The 24,973-nt window shown below is 32.5% G+C and overlaps 1 protein-coding gene across 1 annotated transcript in view; it reads left to right on the top strand.

Annotated features, from left to right (window-relative positions):
* Positions 1–23,384, top strand: part of LOC114349417 (integrin alpha-PS1-like) — a 70,206-nt gene extending 46,822 nt beyond the window's left edge. Inside the window, exons 3-4 of the mRNA XM_028299790.2 lie at positions 4,208–4,601; positions 20,450–23,384. Of these exons, the coding sequence (XP_028155591.2) occupies positions 4,208–4,601; positions 20,450–20,832 (777 nt within the window). The 3' untranslated portion in view covers positions 20,833–23,384. The remainder of the gene's footprint in view (positions 1–4,207; positions 4,602–20,449) is intronic.
* Positions 23,385–24,973: the final 1,589 nt, after the last annotated feature.

Here is a 24,973-nt window from a genome sequence, read left to right as displayed (position 1 = left end):
ATATCATTTCATTAGAATACTAAAATATAGGGTGTTCCATTTAAAAAAACTCAGAAAATACTCATTCCGAGTTTTGACCAACCGTGTAAAATTTTTAAACCAATAATGTTTAACCGTGTTTATAATTTTTAATTATAAACCGTGTTAAACTTTTCGCTATATTATTAATGTTTAACAATAGTGGACTGACTATATTAAAAATCGTTTGACCATAAATAGAAACTTTGATGTCAAATTACTAAAATTCTACAGGGTGTGAATGTTGCTACGAAATTAACAATAAAACGTAATTATCTTTTAATCTACCCTGTATAATATTACAAAACCCTATATTTTGAGAAAGAAGACATCGAGGAGAATCCAAAAATATAAAAATATACAGGGTGTTCTATTTAAAAAAAAAACATAAGTTTTTGCCACCCTGTCAATACGGGTGACCCTGTATATCTGAAAATATTTTTAAATTATGGTCCTATCTGTGCCCCAACTTTTACCTAAATAACTTTTTTTGTATTTCTTACGACAAACGAGTAATTGGACTTTGTCACACTAATGCCCCACCCTGAATGTACATACATATTATACATAATCTTTATTTCTTTTACCGGCTTACGCCAGTGTCGAAATTCCTATTTTTAATGTTTTTTTTATTTATTTACAATGCAAATTAGGCCTGGATCCCGCGTACCAAAAAAAGTTGATTAATAACAAGCTGAAAATTTGTTAATAGCTTAACAGTGTTTAGTCGGACAAACTTTGATGTATGGGAACATTGGAACAGGGGAATTTTTAATTATGAAACAGGTTAAAGATTTGAAACGTCAGACTACGAAAATGTCACGTGTATTTTGTCGAACAGAACTTCCAATAATTCATTTGTTACCCATTCATTATACTCTCATGCAAGAATCAGACTGATATTTATCACCAACTGGGCATTTTAATAAGTCCGACACGTAGAACATGTTAAATGACAGGAATTATGTTGGTGATAAATAGCAGTCTGATTTTTTGCATGAGAGTTTAATGAAAGGGCAACAAATCAATTGAAAGTTCTGTCCGACAAAATACATGGCACGTTTTCGTAGTCTGACATTCCAAATTTTTAACCTGTTCCACAATTAAAACTTCCCCTTTCCAGTGTTCCCATACATCAGAGTTTGTCCGACTAGACACCGTTAAGCTAATTTTCGGCTTGCTATTAATCAACTTTTTTTTGGTACGGGGGATCCAGGCCTATATTAATTTGTTTTGTGTATAACCCACTTCTGCAATAATTATGTGATAAATTTGACTTAAAATGAATTCAGGAATTTTTTTTGTAATTTGGCAACAATGTCAACGTAGATAATGACGTGCAACGGTATTTATACTGTACCGACCTTAGTGGTAAATGCGCGTTAAGCGCCTGTCACGTGAACTTGCCCTTATTATTGATATTTTATGTGCATGTGGTCATTTTTGGCCGAATCTATCGTTTCGAGTATATCTTATTACATAATCAGCAGTACCTAAATGATATAGGCCATAGGCTATTGATTATGTTCAAAATAAGAGAGCTAAAGGGAACTACAACGTTAACTGGATTTTATTGTCTCATATGATCAATGGATTTGAAAAAAACCGCGAAGTGCTACCATTTAAGTGGGTGCTTTTTTGAGAAAGGGGTGAATTAGTCCCTAGGCACAGGGCGAATTAGGGTGAGTTATATGCACTTTTGGTGCAAACACGTCTACAGGAAAATTGTTCCAGGTTAAATTTGCTATCTAAATATCATATTTTGAAGTCAAAAATATTTTCTTTACAAAAATATACTTAAAAGAAAAGCAAGAAAAAACACGAAAAAAAGCAATTTTGTTTTTTGCTCCATAACTTTTTTCCACAGGGATATATGTATATGCATTGCTTCAGCGAAAAATAACTTACATCTTTCCTACTTAAAATGACGTTTGGTAGAAGTCTCTGTGATTTACAATTTCTGAAAAAGGATTTTTCAAAATTCGCCGCTCACAGCATTTTTGGGCGTTTTCCCCCATTATTTCACAAACCTTGTTCTGTAACTTTTTTCTACGCATCTCTAGGTATATGCAATGGTACGTTTAATACGAAGAGAAGTCAATTACCTTTAAAATGGTCTATTATATAAGGTAGTATGAGTATTTTTAAGCAAGTTATGCTTTTTCAAGGTTTTATACTCTAAATAATTTTTGCTATTTTTCATAATTATTTTTTTAATTTTTATTATAACTTTTTTTCTTGTATATTTAGGTATATTCCTCGTAAATTAAAAAAAAGCATAGTTTCTTTTCTTTAAAATGGTGTTATGCAAAAAATTCTAGGACTATTTTTAAACAAGATATCCGTAGGATATCCAAGGGTATCCGTAATTTGAGAAAAATTTTAAAATTTTTTATTTTTTTTTTTAATTAGAAGATTATAATTGCATATTGTAATATACTTTTTAATTCCAACTAACTTTTCTTAATAACACTTTTCGATATTGTGAAATATAAAGGTACTTTACTCTTGAGCGAAATTCATATTTTTTAACATACCTCGTACACTATTGATAAAATTTTATTTGATGATTGCATCTTAAATCTTCGACTATGCAGAGCATTTTATAAAGAATAACTTTTTTTCATAAAGTTAATAATAAAAAAGTTTTCCATATGGTTACAAATTAGTGGGACCTATTACCTATTGCATGTTAGGTCTGGATCCCGCGTATGAAAAAAAAGTTGATTAATAGCAAGCTGAAAATTTGTTAATAGCTTAAGGGTGTCTAGTCGGACAAACTTTGATATATGGGAACACTGGAAAAGGGAAGTTTTAATTGTGGAACTGGTTAAAAATTTGGAACGGTCAGACCACGAAAACGGCACATGTATTTTGTCCGACAGAACAGACTTAAACTCTCCGAACAGAGATTAAAATCTCATGCAAAAATCAGATTGCTATTTATCACCAAATGGACGTTTTAATGAGTGGAACATGTAGAATATGTCAAATAACAGGAATTATGACAGGTGATAAATAGCAGTCTGATTTTTACATGACAGTTTAATCTCTGTTCGGAGAGTTTAAGTCTGTTCTGTCCGACAAAATAAATGTGCCGTTTTCGTGGTCTGACCGTTCCAAATTTTTAACCTGTTCCACAATTAAAATTGCCCCTGTTACAGTGTTCCCATATATCAAAGTTTATCCGACTAGACACCCTTAAGCTATTAACAAATTTTCAGCTTGCTATTAATCAACTTTTTTTTCATACGCGGGATCCAGACCTATGTGTATATGTCACACTTTGAAAAAGCATAATCGTGTTTAAAAATAGTCCTAGATTTTTTTACAATACACCATTTTAAAGTAAAGAACATAAGCTTTCTCTTTTGTTGGAAAATATATATACCTAAATATACAATAAAACAAGTTATAATGAGACATTTAAAAATAATCGTAAAATATATCAAAAATCATTAAAAGTATAAAATTTTGAGAAACCATATCTTGCTTAAAAATAGTCATACAGCCTTCCACAAGACACCATTTTAAAGGTACTTGACTTTTATTCCTACTAAAATGTAACATTGCATTTACCTAGAGCTGCGTAGAAAAAAGTTACAGAACAATGTTTGCGAAGTCCCAAAATTGCTGTGAGTGACGAACTTTGAAAAATCATATTTTGGAAACTATAAATCATAGTGACTTCTTCCAAACGTCATTTTAAATAGGAAGGATGTAAGTTATTTTTCGCTGAAGCAATGCATATATCTGTGGAAAAAAGTTATGGAGCAAAAAACAAAATTGCTTTACTTCGTGCCTTTCTTTTGAGTATATTTTTGTAAAAAAAATATTTTTGGCTTTAAAAGGTGATATTTAGATAGCAAATTTAACCTGGAACAATTTCCCTATAGACGTGTTTGCACCAAAAGTGCATAGAACTCACCCTAATTCGCCCTGTGCCTAGGGACTAATTCACCCCTTTCTCAAAAACGCAACCTCTTTAAATGGTAGCACTCCGCGGTTTTTTCATCTTTAGAGGTCCATTAACTATATAAAACAATAAAACCCCGTTAACGTTGTAGTTCCTTTCTAAAATACATAATCAATAGCCTAATAGTACTAAGTTATAAAGTTTTATTTTTGATAAAATTTAAAAAGAATTTGCTCCTATTTGCAATAGGTTTATGGTCGTTATTTATTGTAGGTATCTATCAGATGGCCACTACAAGTATCTCCAGGACCCGACAGTCCCAATAGAGCCGGAAAATGGTTGCTTTACCTCGAAAATAGTCCAAAACTGTATGGTGTGGAGGACGGTTTTTGTACGGTTTTAGATACAATACCCAACGAACTGCATCTTAATACATCGACCGTGGTACAAGACGAACCCGAAAATTTGAGGCTGCCTGATCCCTTTGATGATCTAACTACAGAAGCAGTAACCTTACATTCCAGGAACAAACGAAGTATCAATTACGTGGTTCCATATCAAACTACCGAAAGGGGAGGAAAGCGAAGGAAAATAGTGGTTATGGATTGTTTTTCTGGCAGTGCCAAATGTATTGAAATTTTATGCACGATTAGGAAGCTTAGCAAAGGTAAGTAATTCTTTTATTACATCATTAACCATTTGTGGTCGAACGCGATGTTTTAAATTTTAAAGTAAAGTGTCGTACAGGTCGTTGGCATGTATTACATGCCTACTGAACTGCTCGTCACTGTTTGACACATGACAGTGCGCTGAGGTCGTTGTAGCCATTTCATTAATCTAATATTTCTAACAGCAATATTTAAAATAGCTCTATCTTTTTTTCTATTTGTTCTAAAATATTTATATTTGGTAGAATTGAACAAAACATGTTAAACAAGCAACAGGTTGAATTTAGAAATATTAGTCTATATATGAAATTTAATAAAAAAAATGTTTCATCCGGCAAGCAGATGGGTACAGATCGACCTATATTCGTATCTTAGATTATATGGCCTCTAACTCTGTCTGAGTTAAATATCTTCGAGCGTATTTTTCATTTCTTAATACATTATCGAGAACTCTCCAATATAATAATACCAAAGTAAAACAATAACAGAAAATATTACTAAAAAGATTTTAACTAGGTGCAAAGCTACAACAAATGTTCAAAATTAACTCCTTTAAAGGTGACAGAATAATTTTATATTCACCATTGGCGCCCGTACAGGTAATGGTCTGAATTTTTTAAAGAAAAAAAAAATAGTTCGCCACTGAGAAACGTCAAATTAAAAATCATTTTTGAATTCCTCGTTCAATTTACGACAAAAAATAATTTTTATCTTTTTTTCATATGCGGCGCCTTTTTTATACAAAAAAATAAAACATCTTAACGCTTACAAATTATTCGAGTTAGATTCCATATGCATAGAAACTTATTTCAAATACTTTTTAAACAAGATATTTTATTTTTTTACATAAAAACGGCGCCTCATATGAATAAAACGAAAAACAATTTTTTATCGTAAATTGAACGAGGAATTCAAAAATTATTTTTAATTTGACATATCTCAGTGGCGTAGTATTTTTTTTCTTTAAAAAATTCGGGCCATTATCCGTACGCGCGCCAATGGGGAATATAAAATTACTCTGTCACCTTTAAAGGAGGTAATTTTAAACATTTGTTGTAGCCTTGCACATAGTTAAAATCTTTTTAGAAATATCATCTGTTATTGTTTTACTTTGGTATTATTATATTGGAGAGTTCTTGATAATGTATTATGAAATGAAAAATACGCGCGAAGATGTTTTATTTTTTTGCATAAAAACGGTGCACCATATGAAAAGAAGACAAGAAAGGTTCTTTATCATAAATTAAACGTGGAATACAAAAATAATTTTTAATTTGAAATATCTCAGTGGCGTACTATTTTTTTCTTTAAAAAAATTCAGACCGTTACCCGTAGGCGCGCCAATGATGAATACAAAATTGTTATTTGTATATAAAAAATGCGCAATAACTACCTCTTAAAACCCACCAAATTTAATTTTCATAGCTCAAACGGTCTTAGAGCAAAAAAAAATTTGCAGTTAGAAAAAAAAATTCAACACCCCGTATCTTGGAAACGAAGCATTTGCGGACATACGTTTATAGAGCAAACTGTCATTATTTTTTCATGTAGAATTGTCCCTTAAAGTGTTTCATACTTATTTACTAACACCCTGTAAATGCTTAAGTACGAGGCATTTTTTATATGTACGGGACATTCTTAACAAATATTTATCGAACGATTTTGATACACTGGATTTTAAGACATAATTAAAATTTATTGATTACCTAATGGATGGCAAATTTAATAAGCAGATAAATTAATTAAATTAATTGATATCAAATAAACCAAAATTACAACAAAATAAACTTTAGTATATCAAATTTTGATAGGTTTATTATCTTTATACATAATAATTGTAATAATAAAAATTAAATAAAATAAACTTTTAGTATATCAAATTTTAATAGATTTATTATCTTTATACATAATAATTGTGATAATAAAAATTAAATAAAATAAACTTAATATGTCACGTGTAGAATATGATGTTGCAATGGGTAGTAACATAGAGAATAATATTATAACCACATATGATGACGTATATCGTCATCATCCAATTGAACAGACTATATTCAATCTACCAAAGATATCAAACTTAGCCCCATCTTTCCATGGGACGTCTCACACTTCTTGCTTTTGGTTTGTTAAGTCTTTTGTAGTAAGCGAGTAGGTGTTATAACGGTCATACGGTGCCTAAAGTCACCTTTATCTCTTTTTTTTGGTATCACAGGTATCATTTTACCGGGGCCCGGCGTCGACCAGACCAAAGACGTAATTTTTCCTTCACTTTATTTGAGCACGTAATTTGCTCTTCACTTTATGTGCATAATGCGTTTAATTAACACTCTGCTATATTTTATATGAGTTTATTTTATATTGTTTTATTCTAATGACGGCGCAAGAAGCTTGCCAGATTTTTTGATGATTTGCCTGGGCCTAGTAGTGACGCGACTGATTTTGAGTCCGACGAAATATTTCGCTGTGAAATATTTAATATTGTCATAGATTGTTTAAGCAATTAAGCAATTTAACCCGCTGAAGTGGAAAGATCCTTTAGTTGTCTTTCTCGCATTAAAAATGCTATGAGATCTACAATGAAGTAGAATCGGTTAACTGGCCTAGCAACTTTGTGCATTGAGAATGATTTGGTAAAATCATGCGATTTTTCGAAAATTAAGGCGGGTTCTACGCTTCCGTATAATACGTTTCGTGAGAAACGTTATTGTGTTTACACTGGGCACGAGAGTGTTATGTGTTAGTAGTGAACATGGCATCATCATTTGTATTAGAGGCTACTCTACTAGTACAACCTGCCAAATAATAGCTATTATTTCTCTAGTACATGTTTTGCTGTAAAATTTTCAATTTAAAGCTGAGCAACAATTCTTTCTACTACTGCTGCGTTTCGTGCATCTTTATTTTTATACCTTGCGTCAGAATCATTCCAGAGTACAGGATCACTTTCGTACAATTCTATAAATCTAACATATAACGGTCTCCCGTTCATTCAGATTCTCATTTTTGAGGGTAAAAGCACGTGCTTAATCAAATACAAACTCTCTACGACTGTCTTTAGAGCGTGAAATATTTAACATGTTTAATGTCTATCGTGGCGTGGCGTAGACCAATCGTGAGACAATCGTGCTGCACGAACATCTGTTTACATTAGTCGTGTAGCACGGGACAACTACGTAAGCGTGAGCCATGTTCGTTATTCACTATGTTTATTTTTTAACCAAGAGGAGTAAACTAAAAAGACAGATTCACACCCAAGAAAGTTACTAGAAATATCACCAAATACATCTTCTTTTTTGGTTCATCATATCGGCCCTCAACGGTAATCTATAAATACACACACCCAAACTTATATGGAATCCTCTGATATTTCTTATTATTTCGGGCGAATTTTAAAAAACGAACACACGAAGTCAAACAATATTTATTTTAAAGCAATTTAATAACAAATACATAACAATTAAATAAAACAATAAAGTATTTAACAAACAAATTGAATCTAGTTGTTTTACAGTCAATAGCATAAAAATTTTAATGTAAAACGAATAATGTTTAAATTGTTTTTATTTATTTTTTTGTTTTTCCTGGTAGTCAGTGTTATCACCTCTAGTCCTATACAAGCTTCAGTTTGCGTGGGCACGCTCCTAATCAAACTATCAACATTTTATTGTGGTAAGCTGCTCCATCCTTCAAGAGCAGCTTGTACTAGCCGTGCGGTGTTTTGTGGATTATCCCGGCGAGCGCTAAATTTTCTTTTAGGCATATCCCACAAATACTTTATAGGATTAAGCTCGGGTGAGCAAGCAGGCCATTCCAAACAAGGGATACCTTCTGCTTCAATGATGTCTCTAGTCAATCTAATGGTGTGTGGAGGTCTATTATCATGCAAGAAAATTAAATTTTCTCCCGTTACACCTTTCCAGAGCCTAACTACAGGTTATCAACATACCTGTGAGCACTTAAGGTTGATTGGATGAAAACTAAAGGAGTTTTTTACGGATCACAATTCCTATCTAGAACATTACACTTCCCCTTGTATATTTGTGAACAGAACTAACAGTTTTCGTTATTCCTTGTCTTCCTCGACCTTTAAGTACATGATTTTGTGGGTCATCTGATTTTACACAAACCCTGAATTTTTCTGAAAATAGCACATTTTGTCAATTCCCAATGTTCCAGTTTTGGTGGTGAAGACACCAATTTAGGCGATCAATATTATGCTGCCTGGATAACTCGGGAACCCATAACTGTCTCCTGCTGTATACTTCTTGGCACGAACTCTTCTTCTTATCGTTTCAACTGAAAGAGTTACACCTATAGCTTCCAACAGCTGCCTTTGGAGCTACAGGTGAGAAATGGTCGAGTGTCTTCCAGCTGATTGGACAAGTAAACGATCGTGGTGAGCCGTTATTACTTTTTGGTGACTTTCCCTTGCTTTATTTTTGAACTTTCTTAGTCCTGTTACCTAGCGTAGGTTTTGGACAGAACGCCCTGTGTTACGCCTAGCTCTACAGCTATGTCCCTCTGAGAACATTACTTGGTCCACAAAACCAATAATCTTACCTCGTTGTAAGTTCTATAACCCCACATGACGCATATTTTCGTTCAATTTGCAACTTAAGCAAATAACCTATACCGTACCGAGCTGTATAATTTGATTGTTTTATAGATTTATTTATTTTCAATAAAAACCTTTATTCTTCGCAACAACAACAAGTTTTTTCAAAAGAAATAAATATTACTTAGAAATACATGGTGATTCCATATAAGTTTGGGTGTATGTATTATATTATATTAATACTTCGCTAAAGAGTTCTAAAAACAACTGCTTTTTGTATAAAAGCAGACTAAAAATCTAAAAATTAAAGGAATAACACAGAAAACACAAAAAATCACCGATATAACTTAATTAACCTATGAAATGTCAATTGTGTCAAAATTTGATAAATGTCATTAGTGTCAAAATTTTGTAACAGTGGAGTAAACTTGCCTGCGGTTGGACCAATTAAAAACAAGCATTACAGCGCGGTAAATTTGAATCACTCCTCTTGGTTTAAAAACTAACCATAGTAACGTCAACCCGCCTTTATAGACATCTTTGCCAATCAGAAAACTCGAAAAGCACCTGTATTATAAAAATTTTCCCTATTATAAATATAATCAAAATTTAATAAAATTTATATTTGAAATGTTTCTTATTATTTATTGACAATTTTATTTCTTAAAAAAATTAAACAATTTTTTTCGCTCTTCACTTGTTACCGGGGCTCGCTCATCGCATCGCTCGCATCATCATCATCAGTGGTGCTACAGCCCTAGTTGGGCTTAGAAAAATTGGCAACGAAACCGTTGTCAATTTGCTGCGCCCATCTTCCTCGCGTCCTCGTCCACACCGTCCCTCCATTTTAATCTTGGTCTATATCTGCTCCTATTTCCTGCTGGTACCGCTAATAGGATTCGTCATGCCGGTTAATTATGGGTGTCCAGCCCATCTAAGCCTACCTATTTTTATCAAAGATATTACTTCTGGTATCTTGCATTGTAATATTATTTTTTGGACAAGTTTTGTCATCTCTACAATGACTTTTTGCTTTTTAGAGAATTTATGGCTATCTCAACCTCCTGTCGATTGATTTCCATTTATGATTATTATTTTTTTCTTTTAATTCTGCCACTTCTTTCCGTTGAGTCATTATAAATCTCTATATTTGTTTTTGTGCACCCTGGAAGTCGCTTTCCGTTTCTGATTTATAAACTGCTCCCAATGTTCATTTTTTGTTCTTATCAGCTTCTTTGTTTCATCGATTATAACTCAAAAACTATCAATTTTTGAGAAAAATAACTACAGGCCATTTTTATTTATTATTACCCAAAAAAAAACTAAAAAAATATTTTTCGGAACAAAAAAGGTGTTTTTTGGCATTTATTTAAAATTGTTTAACCAATTACTGCCCAAAAATTTCGCCTGGTATCCTTCATATTTGTTTAAAGAGGACATTTTTGGACATGAATCCGCAAAGAAACCGAATCAGAAACATTTTTCATACGAGATCAGCCTCACAATCTGGACTATATTTGGTTTGCAAGCTCCATAAAAAATATACACATATAATGTTCTTGAACTCCTAAGTGGAGCGTTCAGTGAAAACTCGCCATCGGGTTCTATTTTGCGCTAAGGCCTTCATCTCATTCCAAGACTTTCCTTACCTCTTATCTCGGCATGATGGATCTTCTCCAAGTTTGTGCTGGGTGACCTCTTTTTTTTTCTTGGGGATTCTACTGTAGGGCAGTCTTTGCAATACTGGAACTTTTTTTTTGAGTGTCTGACCGATCCAACTCCACTTTCTGGACAGAACCAGAAAGTGGAGTTAAATCATAAAAATAAATATTTTCCACCCTCTTTTGTTGGGTCAGGTGTAGTAGATCACAGGGCTGTAACTACCATTGGAGCAACCGGGGCAGTGCCTCGGAGCCCCCGCCCAAGGGGGGCCCCGCATGGGCATCCGTTTAGTTGGCAGTGCAGAGATTTTAACGAGGTTAAATAAACACAGCATATTAATTCTAACGACTTCAATGATCGATTTTAACCTGTTTCACCTGCACTATTATAAAAAAAATTTGTCTCAAAATATCTCCATGAAGTCACCTCATTTTCTTCGCTTTCAAACCACAAAGCAGCTCCGTGTTTTAGGCTTCTTATAATTTCTTTGCAGGCTTCGAAAATCTGAATGTTGGAATTTGTTTTTTAAGATTTTAATGAAAGGTACCGGATGTCGTTTTCTAATATATCCGCCAAATTGGATTATGCTCTCATTAGAGCTGTATACAATTACTTACCGACGGTCTCCTCCTTTTTGACATTTTCCTATCTCCTTCAATTTTTGTTCCACTTTTTCCATATCGAATTTTAACGTATTCTCGAATTTTTCTTCCGCCTTTTCAATTTTCTGTATCTCCTCAGCAATCTGGTTTACCTCTTACTGCATTTTCTCTAAATAAAACCTTCATATCTTCATATTTTTCCATTCGGTTTTGAAGTTTCAAGAAATTTTCTTCTTATTGTTCATTTTTCGTATTGTTTCATATTATTGTTCTTATTTCTGTTGTTCTTATTGTTTTATTTTATTATCTCATTTTGTTTTACCATCTGTTCATTTTGTTGCTTTTCTTTTAAATTCTAAAGCGTTTTCTTGTCTTTCTGCTAACAGCCTATTATCTTCCATTTGTCGTTTACTCTTTCATTCTTCTTTCATTGCGTGTATTTGACTTGTTTGTCTCGATAAAGCCCTTTCTTGTCTTTCTGTTCATAATTTATTCTCTTCTTGTTGTGATTTCATCATTTGAAACAATTGTTCAAACCTTGCTTATGTTTTGAAGTGCCTTTCAAGTCTAGTTCTGACAAAGTAATAAAAGAAACTTCAGTCATGGAATGAATTTTAAAATGCGTTTTCAAGGGGTTAATTATCAAACAATTTTCCGGACCCCACCTTTCGCTGGGGGTAAGGGTAAACCCCGATAGGGGGTGGGGACCCCCAATAAGGAACCCCCACATCACGTTTGCCCCGGGGCGCCCAACATCGTACTTACGGCCCTGAGTAGATCTTCGTTTCTGATGATGTTTGGCCAGAAAATGCAAACAATTTCCCATAAAAAGGGCTCTAACTAAATTGTTACAGATTTTAAATGCACATAGCATAGCAGTAACAACATCATTCAAAGTGTATGAAGTTGTTATTTTGATATTGTAGAAACTCGTGATATATGCATATTTAACTGCATATTTTCACACTTTTTAACCATTATTTTAATCTATGTATATGCTTAGTACGAGGCATTTTTTATATGTACGGGACATTCTTAACAAATATTTATCGAACGATTTTGATACACTGGATTTTAAGACATAATTAAACTTTATTGATTACCTAATTGATGGCAAATTTAATAAGCAGATAAATTATTTAATTAACTAATATCCAATAAACCAAAATTAAAACAAAATAAACTTGATAACCTAATTGATGGCAAATTTAATAAGCAGATAAATTAATTAAATTAACTAATATCAAATAAACCAAAATTAAATCAAAATAAACTTTAGTATATAAAATTTTGATAGATTTATTATCTTTATACATAATAATTGTAATAATAAAAATTAAATAAAATAAACTTAATATGTCACGTGTAGAATATGATGTTGCAATGGGTAGTAACATAGAGATAGAGAATAATGTAATAACCACATATGATGACGTATATTATCATCATCCAATTGAACAGACTATATTCAATCTACCAAAGATATCAAACTTAGCCCCATCTTTCCATGTGACGTCTCACACTTCTTGCTTTTGGTTTGTTAAGTCTTTTGTGGTAGGCGAGTAAGGTGTTCAGTAGATTTATCTCCATACAGTGGCTAAAGTCACCTTTATCTCTTTTTTTTAACACAGGTATCATTATGCTATTTCTCCATGCTTCTGGTATCATCATCATCATCATCAGTGGTGCTACAGCCCTAGTTGGGCTTCGACAAATTGGAAACGAAACCGTTGTCAATTTGCTGCGCCCATCTTCCTCGCGTCCTCGTCCACACCGCCCCTCCATCTCAATCTTGGTCTATATCTACTCCTATTTCTTGCTGGTACCGCTAATAGGGTTTGTCATGGTGGTTAATTGCGGTGGCGCCCAAAATCCCGACAGCCAAAATCCCGACAGCCAAAATCCCGACGGCCAAAACACCGACACGCCAGAATCCCGACAGATCAAAATCCCGACAGGCCAAAATCCCGACAGGCCAAAATCCCGACATGCAACAATCCTCACATAAGCAAACATCCCGATCACTACATTTTGAATATTTATTCTATTCATCTAAGCCTACCTATTTTCATCAAAGATATTACTTCTGGTATCTTGCATTGTAATATTATTTTTTGGACAAGTTTTGTCATCTCTACAGTTATACTTTCTCCTCCATATTTCAGAAGGCCAATAGTTATTTCGTCTTGTCCCGGTGACTTCTTGTTTTTTAGAGAATTTATGGCTATCTCAACCTCCTGTCGATTGATTATCCTTCCTTATACTTCTTTAGGCGCGATTGAGAGTAAAATTTCATAATACTGCGCGCATGCGCACACAGACAGTATGGCGTTTTGTTGCTGAATCTTTCAAGTTATGTATAAATATATCAGTGCAAGAAAAGGTGTGAAAAGAATATATTAGTGTTTTTAGTAAATATATTTATTATAATTTTTGTGTCTTTGGATTTGTCTTCCTCAAGAGTAAGATGAGTATTATTAAAACATTTTATTGTATATTTATTATACTTGTCTGTTTGTTACCGTGAATTGTCATTAGGCCATACACCGATACAGACACAGTCCTCGTAGCGTATTTGGTATAGCATTCGGCCAGAGATCGAGAGGTCTTGAGTTTGAGTCCGGAGCAATCCTATACTTTTTTTTATTTTTTTGAAAGCGGTAAGCACAAAATTAGTTTGGTGTTTAAAAAAATTAAAACAAACTGTTTAAAGTATCTTTATTTTTAAGAAATCATATATTAGAAGTATAACTTCTTACGTGCGTACAAAGTACACACACATCCTTTTTTTTTTTTTTTAATTCTGCCACTTCTTTCCGTTGAGTCCTTATAAATCTCTTATTTGTTTTTGTGCACCCTGGAAGTCGCTTTCCGTTTCTGATTTATTAACTGCTCCCAATGTTAATTTTTTGTTCTTATCAGCTCCTTTGTTTCATTTCTTATTATTACATAGGCTTAGCTGGATTCTGGAGTATTTGATATTTTATACTTCAGGTTGGCCTCTCGTTTTTCTGTATTTTTTTTAGTTCTTTTCTAAACCATAATGTATTTTTTGTTATCTTTTTTATTGGCATTGGCTATACGTTTTCCTAAAACTTCTATTGCTGCCTCCTCAATATTGTTTTTAATTTTTTCCCCAGCTATCATTTATATCTTCTATGTCATTTGTTTGTTTTAGTTGTACGTTCTGCTACATCCTCCGTTTGTATATTTCTCTTGTAGTGATTCACATTAAATTTTTCCTCAGTGATTTTCTCTAGTTGATGATTTTGTACTATTTTCATTCGTTTCTTTGCTAGAACTAGTTTATGTTCATTATGCTGAGTTTAAAGCTCGAATATCTGCGTTGGCGAACTATATCATCTGCCTAATATGAAAACTCCAAAATATTCAATTTCAGACTTCTGATGGCATCTGTTAGCATTATCCAAAAGCTATGTACGGCTCTGTTTTCTTCTAATATATTTTACTAGATTTTGCAAAAATTGTGAAAATGAAATTGCATAAGTCCATTAATGTTTATAACCGTATAAAATCTGCAAAAGTCACACAAGTCCGCTCTTGTTAGTGGCTAAACCGTTCAAACGTATCTGTGCTTTTCTGATGTTTATACAATAAAAGTCTTTTCATTGTAAAACGGGTGTGATTAAATTAAACACCCCCAAAAAAAACTCTTATTTCTCGAGATACTGATCACGGAGAGGTGAATGGCCAATTTTAGTCATACTGTATGCTTTTGATAATGCTGAAAACAAAAATGCGGTTTATTTTCAATTTCATGTGGGAAAACATTGTCAAAATCGCAATTTTACCCCAGAAATAAAAAAAATAAAATCACGTTTTTTTGCGTTTACCTCACTACAACTCAGTGTTGCCAATCGGCGGATAATTATCCGATTTGCGTACCTTTTTGAGAGTTGTCGTATCTTCTTCGTATCTTTAAATAAATCTGATATTTGCGGATATTTTTCAGTGTATCTACCATCGGCTAAAACTTTCTCATCCATATATTCCCAACACCAACAACACATTAATTTTGTTTGGTTCCGCCCAAATTTTTATAGTCTATACTGGATGAATGTTAGTGACATCCGATACTTTTCATCTTTTGACAAAAGGGACATGTGCCGATTCTTTTGTTTAGAATTTAAATATACAAGTGCATCCACTTAAGGCATACTAATACAATTCAAATTTCAAAAACCGTCTGCCGTCCGATGTTATTGTCTTGATAAGTATTATTGATGAGTATTAGCTCGATGAGTATGAGTTTATTGCCGTCCGATGAGTTTTTAGTTTTTAGTCTTTAAACTTATGAAAGCTAATTCACGCACGATTTAGTTTTATTTTCATTTAATGTAGTGCAGTGCTTAAGTAACTCAGGACTCGATAAAAATAATGCATTTTAAAAGCATTGACCAGAAATTTTGCGCCTATGCTATTAATGTAGCTGTAGTTTATTTTGTATTGATTTATTTATTATTTATTTTTCCAGTACCTAGTTTTAGGTAGTTATTACGTTTTAATAAAATAATATTTAAAAGTGTTTTTTTTTTACTTAAATAATTATAATAAATTAATATAACGATCCAAATAATGAAATATTTAGATTTATTTATTTATTTAGAATTTAACACTTACGATAATACAAAATACGAATAATATAATAATAGTAAGTAAACAGTATTTACATACATGAATTAGGTAATAATCAGCTAGGATACGAGATTTTCATCTATAAAAGAAAATTTTTAAACCGTGAAATAGAGAATCCAGTAGATTAAAGTGCCGGTTGTTCGAACGCTAAACAGAAATGGAATCAACTGATCATTATCAAATATTTAATTACTGTCAATGTCAACTTTGATTGGGTTGCTGAAAACATAATTGATTACAATTATGAGATTAATTGATTAATTAATCAATTATGTTAATAAGGAAGCGTTCAAGTATTACGTAACGCAGGTTGGGGGGGGGTCAAAAATCGCGTTACGTAATACTTGAACAATCCCTAATTTAATTAATCAATCAATTATGTTAGTTATCATAATGATAATTGATTACAATCAACTGATTGGCGTACGAACAACGGATTTTGTTATTTGATGATTGTTAAGGGGACTAAAAGAATAACATTGGCAACATTGATTTTAATAACAGAATAATTTTTGACCTAGCCTACCTTTTCGTGACAAATCGGATATTTTTCGAGCGATCATCGGATAATCTAGAGAAATGCGATTGGCAACACTGCTACAACTTTATTCCATTTTAATGTTTTTTTTTGAAATTTTTACAGTACAGTCGAACCCGCTTATTAGAGTACCGGTTATAGGAATATCCCGGTTTAAGGAATAGAAATTTGAGGTCCCGAAACGTTTCTATTTACTCCTTGATAAATGTATCCGCTTATAGGAGTACGTTTTAATGAATTAATATCGCTTAATCGAATATTATTCAAGTGGACGAACAACTTTTTATTCATATTTTCCAAAAAAATTAAAATTATGTCTGGTTTATTATATTTTTCAGATAATAAAATACTTTATTACGCACCAGTTGGACCCTTTTACGAAATACAACAGGCCATAAAATAGGTACCTACTTTTACTTGTCTCACAAAACTTGTAAAAATTTCTATTGGGACCCACTTCCGTGCAGTTATAAATTTTATTGGTTAATGGTTTATTGACTTCGACAATGCAATGGCAGACAAGAATAGAAATGTTCTCTTTTAATAAACCCGACATGAGTATGAATATTTTAACAATCCGTTTTTTGCCTGCCAATTCATGAAAACACAGAATTCGACAAAATAAAGGACGAATATTTTTAAGAGTTGTTTCTTTTGACGATAATTTATAGGTTTTCGAAGATACCTACTGAAGATTTAGAACAAAACAATGAAACCACCCAACTCAATATTAAAGCGAAAGATGAGGCAAAAGATGAAGATTTTTTCGATTTTGTGGATATTCCATCCAATTTGGCAAGTCCTAATCGTTTGTAATATTATTATAAGAAGATTTCTGGAGGGTCAATTCAATGTAATTTTTTCTAATTTGTATAACTTAAAGATTTTTCAAAAAAAATGAGAAGTAATTTTGGCGTATGCATTTTAAATAAGATAATATATACATATTTACATATTGCACACATTTCATGCTTATTAATGGATTTATGCACAGAAAATGTAATTTGGTTTTTTAATAAAATAAGTTACACTGCTCTATCATTGACATAAAAGGACCTAAAACCATATAAATATAATGTAAATGTAGGTACATACATAGTATGTACTATTATTATGTAGGTCTATTCAGTAGGTACACTTATTGCTACCAGCCATCAATGATCGGGTATTAGAATATTCCGGTTATAGGAATGTTTTTGCTTGGCACGAAGGCTATTCCAATAAGCGGGTTCGACTGTATATAGCTCTAACATTTCTGAAGATAACGGTACCTGTTTGAAGTGTTTGCTCTTATTCTGATAAAGGTTATGAATTTTTCAAAGGAAATTTTTTAAAACAGAGAGTACAAAGAAATTTTCTGGTAACTTTTATATTAAAATGTTTTATAGAAAAAAAATAGTGCAACTTTTAATGTCGACACTAGAAATCCCCAATATAACGCTTATTTTTCGAGATACTGACCATGGGCGGTGAATGGCTAATTTTGGTTTTAGATTATGTTTTTGACCGTGATGAAAACGAAAATGAAATTTATTTTAAATTTTGGGTGGGAGAATATTGTCAAAATTGCAATTGTACCCTAAAAATAAAAAAAAATGAAATAACGATTTTTGCGTATAGCTCGCTACAACTTTGGTTTGAACACTATTATATCGCTAACTTTTTTGAAGACAATGGTTTCTGCTTTAAGCTTTTAGTCTTATTCTAGTAAAAGTTATGAATTTTTTAAAGTACAAGGTACAGATTCGTGAATTGCAAAGATTAATCGCAAAATTTGACTGACAAAATTTGAAATATAGATTTTTAATTGAATTCTTTTTAAAACATGAGTACTAATAAGTTTTCTGGAGAGTTTTGGATCAAAATGTTTTATAGAAAACAAATGGTGCAACTTTTTACATCGACGTTATGAATCCCCAAAGTAACCCTAATTTTTCGAGATATTGATCATTGGTGGTGAATGGCTAATTTTGGTCTTATTTTATGTTTTCAATGGTGCTGAAAACGAAAATCAAGTTTATTTTGAATTTTAGGTGGGAGAACATGGTCAAAATCGCAATTTTGCCCTAAAAATAAAAAAAAATCAAACCATATTTTTCTTAAAATTAAAAGTCGCATCATATTTTTTCTATAACACATCTAGATCTAAAACTCCCCATAAAACTTCTTTGGACACTACGGTTTAACAAAAACGTAATCAAATAGATAAATTTTAAATTTTGTCACTTAATTTTTGCGAATTAGCTTTGCAATTCACGAATCTGAACCTTTGATTTTTAAAAATTCATAACTTTTACGAAGAAAAGACTGAAAGCCTACATTTGCTTTCATGGTCTTCACAAAAGGTGACAAACATATGCTGTAGAAATTTCAGAAAAAAAATATTAAAATGGAACGGAGTTGTAGCGAGTTAAACGTAAAAATTCGTGACTTCATTTTTTTTTTTCATTTTTAATAAACCTCTTTTTCATTGTCATCACTATCGAAAACATAAAAAACATAAAATAAGACCAAAATTAGCCATTCACCGCCCATGGTCAGTATCTCGAAAAATAAGCATTATTTTGGGGATGTATAACTTTTATATTAAAAGTTGCGCCAATTTTGTTCTATAAAGCATTTGAAACTAAAACTTTTCAGAAAACTTCTTTGTACTCTATGTTTAACATAAACGTGATTAATAAGATAAATTTCAAATTTTGCCACTCAACTTTTGCGATTAAACTTTGCAATTCACGAATCTGCACCTTGTACTTTAAAAAATTCATAACTTTTACTAGGATAAGACCAAAAGCTTAAAACATACCATTGTCTTCAAAAAAGTGAGCAACATGTAGTGTACAAACCTCAGAAAAAAATATTAAAATGGACGAGAGTTGTAGCGAGTTAAACGCAACAAACGTGATTTCACTTTTTTTTATTTTTAGGGTAAAATTGCGATTTTGGCAATGTTCCCCCACCTAAAATTTAAAATAAATTTCATTTTCGTTTTCAGCACTGTCAAAAACATCTAAGACAAAAATTAGCCATTCACCACCCATGGTCAGTATCTCGAAAAATAACCGTTATATTGGGGATTTCTAATGTAGATAATAAAAGTTGCACTATTTTTTTTTTTCTATAAAACATTTTGATCTAAAATTTTCCAGAAAACTTCTCTGTACTCTCTATTTTAACATAAACGTGATTAAAAGGCTAAATTTTAAATTCACTCACTCAACTTTTGCGATTAAACTTTGCAATGCACAAATCCGCACCTTTTCCTTTGAAAAATTCATAACCTTTATCAGAATAAGAATTAAAGCTTGACAGGTACAGTCGTCTTCAGAAATGTTAGAGATATATATTGTAGAAATTTCAGAAAAAAATTTTAAAATGGAACAGAGTTGTAGCGAGGTAAACGCAAAAAACGTGATTTAATTTTTTTTTATTTTTAGGGTAAAATTGTGGTTTTGACAATGTTCCCCCACATGAAATTCAAAATACATCTCATTTTCGTTTTCAACATCGACAAAAACATACAGTATGTCTAAAATTGGCCATTCACCTCTCCGTGGTCAGTACCTGGTCATTTATATAGTTTGATAATGAAACAAAATTACCAAAATGGACTTGTGCAATTTTCACATTATATTTAGTTGTGTACAAGTGGAGTTATGCACTGTTAGTTTTTTGTCACTCCTGTAGAATCAGATATTTTGAACTTATGCATTTTTCACATTAGGCCGACGATATAACAGATCAATGCTCCAAATGAAATGTCAATATTCCTTTTTTAATACATTTTCTGAAAGTTTAGAAAGACTTGGTTATATAATTAGTACATGTTTTCAGGTAATCAAGCTGAAATAGACATACAATCCAGAATATGGAACTCCACTTTGGTAGAAGATTACAGCAACTTGGATTGGGTAGTAATAAAATCGACTGCGATTGTCCAATTCGAAGACAAAGCATTCAACATAAGTTCCGAATCGATTTCAGAATTTTCCGCAGAAACAATCGCCTATCCTTCGATCGTTTCGGCCGACACCGAACTCAACTGGCTCGTCATCGGTGGCGCAGTCTTCGTAGGATTACTGCTACTTATCCTACTTATATTCGTTTTATACAAATGCGGGTTCTTTAAACGAAAGCGAATTAGCGACGACCCCACGTTGTCCGGAAACCTACAGAAAAAAGGCGAAGCAGATCATTTGCTTAAAGAATTGCGTTAATTTTATTAATTTTGATCGTTTTTATTCTGGTGCTCATGTATCAAACTAATTTTCAGTTTTTAAACACGAATCGAAATGAAGCCGAGTTTAAAACAATAATTTCATATAAATTATTATAGAAACACATTTCTGGTCATGTTGCAACGTATATGGCATATGGAAAGCTCAGTTTCTGCACTTTTCTTATTTTATAGGAGACGATGTTAATCAGTACAAATATTTATAGGTTATCAGAATTTTTAGCTTTTTACAAATTCAAATTCAAGTCAAAAGTTTGAAAATGTTTTATATGAGAAATATGTTTGTATCAGAAAAACACAGCACTTACCAGGGAATAATTTTTCTTCTTCATGTGAAGTGCTCGATTCTCGAGCGTTGGCTGTCAAATTGGCTATAGCAATTTCGTTGACGGCAGCTCGGAAAAGGGGATGCAGAGGATCTGTTAAACCATTCTCTCAGGTTTCTAAGCATTGACGCTCTTCTTCAACCAGGCCCACTTCTTCCGTGTGCTTCGCCTTGTATTAATAAATGGAGTATATTATATTTTTCTGGGTGGCGCATAACATGGCCAAAATATTCAAGTTTGCGATTTATAACTGTTCTGACGACTTCCACTTTTCCCATCCGATTCAAAACAACTTCGTTACGAACTCTATCTGCCGAATTTATTCGTAGGTTTCTCCGACACACCCAGATTTTAAAGGCTTCCAGATTCTTGAGAAGTGTATCCGGTAAAGTCTAACCTTCGACACCATACATAAGAGTAAAGAACACATAACATCTAACCAATCTAATTTTCAGACTTAACGTAGTAAGTATTGTTTCCACATAGCAGTTTCTTTATCTTACAAAATGCAGCTCTGGCCTTCTCTACGTATTCTAATTTATTTGCGCATGTCCCACTTCTCATTTAGATTACAACCAAGGTAGGTGATACTGTTAGTTCTCTCTAATTGTTCACCGTAAGTTGTTACTACTTCCGGTTGTATTGGCGTCTTACTGACAACCATAACCTTTGTCTTTGCGGTGTTTAGCTTGAGTCCATATTCATAGCACGTTGTGGTAACTCTATTAATAGATGTTGAAGATCTTCATAATTGCTTGTAAACCCAGATATGCCTAAAACTTGCCTTAAAATATTTTTGAATATTTTTCTTCAAATTGACGTGTTATGTAAGGTAACAAAAACATATTTGTCGTTAAAACAAAATATTTATGTAAAATAAGTAAAAAAAATGCTGTACAAAATATGGTACACCATATTATAGGCATATAACCTACTATTAGGTTTGGGCATAGTATAAAACAAAACATTTGAAATTTATGCATACGCTGCATTTTGAACACCTTATTTATGATATATTATGGCACAAATCATACTGTCGAGTTCTTTTTCCTGTGGAATCGCCAAATGGTCTAGTCGATTATACCAAATTTAGACGTTTTCATTGGCAGATGGACGACCTAATCTAAATTATTGTCTTCTAAATTATAACTGATCCAATTTTGTAAGTAAGGGCATCTGTCACAGCTTTTAGTCGATTTCTAGGATCCCTTTCACGTTGCCAAAACATTCTCCTCTAAGGATAGTTGACATAACCACTCAATAGTAGAGTTCCTAGAAAAGCTTTGGCCTCATACTTCCGAACTTCTTGTTGAAGATCCTTCTGTGAAGCATATCGATTAGTTGCTGACGTTATAAGCTTTAGTTAGTATAAGTTACTTATCAAAGAAAAGAGAAAAACATTCAGCGGAACGCTCAGAATCATATTTTGGAAGTTCCTTTTTCACCAATACATTGACCTTCTCTCTGCATGTTTTCTTTTACCTAGTGATATGTATTTTTTCTTTGATCCTTTACCTGTCCTTTTATCTCTCAACTCTGAGAATGGAATGTTTTATTGAGGATCGGCTAACAATATACCTTCGTCATTATTTTGCACATATATTTCAGAACGATGTTATAATTGCGAGCCAGGTAAATTATCCATTGCCATTATATCTGATAGGATGTTATCACATGCATTTACTGGAGACACCAAAGCAATACTGTCTACAATTGCTACTAAATTTTCATGATTCTCCAATATACTAAGCGCATCCTCCAGTGAAAAGCCCCTAATAAAAATAAATAGTATGGTATTTTCCTGGCGTACAATATTTTGTACACTAAAATGAAATAGCCCAACGCATATTGTAGAATAAAAATTTGATCAATTTCTAAATCTAAATAGAAATATATACGTGTTCTCTGCCGGTATGTACAAAAATGTATATATTTTCTGCATAAATATAACAAATATTTAATTATTTAGCAAATCCTTTTTCAAATTCAGCTGTATTATAAAACTTATAAACTTTATCACAAAATTATCACCAGATATCACAAAGTGAGCAATTCACAACTACACCTTATGGTTGGTTAAGACTTACTGAAAGTATTTAAGCTTTTACCAAGACAAATAATGTGCATACAGTGTGTCAATTTTAAAACTTACAATGGCTATATCTCACGAACAAAAGCTGAAAACGAAAAATGCTTGAAACCGTTTCTAGGATAGTAAGGGGGAACTAAAATGACATGAAAGAGAACTCACCCCCATCAACCCCCTAGGCCCCACCCACCACAACCAAAAAAGTTTAAATTGCAAACCCCTACTTGTGGTACATCATTGAAAAGGCTATAAAAAATGATATCCAATGGAATAAATAATAATTATACAGGGTGAAGCAATAATTGTGAAACTTTGGCTTAAATGAAAAATTTAATGAGGTTTTGTTGAACTACAAATTTGATAAAAATGTCAATTAAATAAATGTTCAAAGTGGGTTCCGTTGTTTTGTAAACAATAATACAGTCTATTTTCAAATTCTGCACGAAATTTGACAAATGTTTTTCTAGTAATAGGGCGACATGCTTGAGTAATTATTTCTCGCAATTTCCCAAGTGACGCAAGTTTAGTTTTATAAACAACTGATTTAAGGCAAAAATGGCAAATTAAGTTTTAATTAACAAAAAAAAGTACGAGCGGACACTTACCATTTAAAATAATAGTCCGGGAGATAGCATTACAAATACAAAAGTCATAGTAAGCCAGCTGATATTAACACCCTGTATAATTATTATTTATACCATTGGATAGTACTTTTTATAGTAGGATAGTATATTAATTTTTTCTATGGTGTTACCCTAAATCAGTGGTTTATAAAACTCAACTTGCTTCACTTGGGGAATTGCGAGAAAGAATTACTCAAGCATGTCGCCCTATTACTACAACATTTGCTAAATTTCGTGCAGAATTTGAAAATAGGCTATATTATTGTTTACCAAACAACGGAATTCACATTAAATATTTACTTAATTGACATTTTTAATAAATTTTTAATTCAACAAAACCTTATTAAATTTTTCATTTAAGCCAAAGTTTCACAATTATTGCTTCACCCTGTATAATTATTATTTATACCATTGAATAGCATTTTTTATAGTCTTTTCAATGATGTATCACAAGTAGGGGTTTGCAATTTAAACTTTTTTGGTTGTGATGGGTGGGGCCTAGGGGTTGATGAGGGTGAGTTCTCTTTCATGTCATTTTAGTTCCCCCTTACTATCCTAGAAACGGTTTCAAGCATTTTTCGATATCAGCTTTTGTTCGTGAGATATAGCCATTGTAAGTTTTAAAATTGACACACTGTATATGTACAAGTCAAAACATGTTTATGGTGTACAATTTATTGTACGTCAGGCACATCTGGGTTAACACCGTGTCATCCGCGTATCTCAAATTATTAATATTGACACCATTCATTTCGATACCACATTGAACATTATCCACTGCTTTATTGAAAACGAACTCATCCACAAAAGAATAGATGTTTACTGCTTTACTCCTCTTCGTATTCGAAGCTCTTCAGAAGAGTCCCGGCCTGATGTTTGCACGTTGATGCCAGTAAAGATTTTTAATAATGCGTAGGGTTGCCACGTGCCATTTATGGGTTTCCACTTTCTTTTCAAATCGCCAAACACAGTTGTTGTTGATTTTTCTGCTGAAAACCCATTTTTGACTTCTTCGGTAGCTGAAAATTTTTGTTTGACCTGCTCTTTAGTTTCAAAAATTTAATGGTGAACACTGATCGACGG

This window comes from Diabrotica virgifera, chromosome 1, assembly GCF_917563875.1.
Source record: "Diabrotica virgifera virgifera chromosome 1, PGI_DIABVI_V3a".
NCBI classification, from domain to species: Eukaryota; Metazoa; Arthropoda; class Insecta; order Coleoptera; family Chrysomelidae; genus Diabrotica; species Diabrotica virgifera.
The sequence above is the reverse complement of the archived record's forward strand: the minus strand, read 5'-3'. Positions and strand labels throughout refer to the sequence as shown.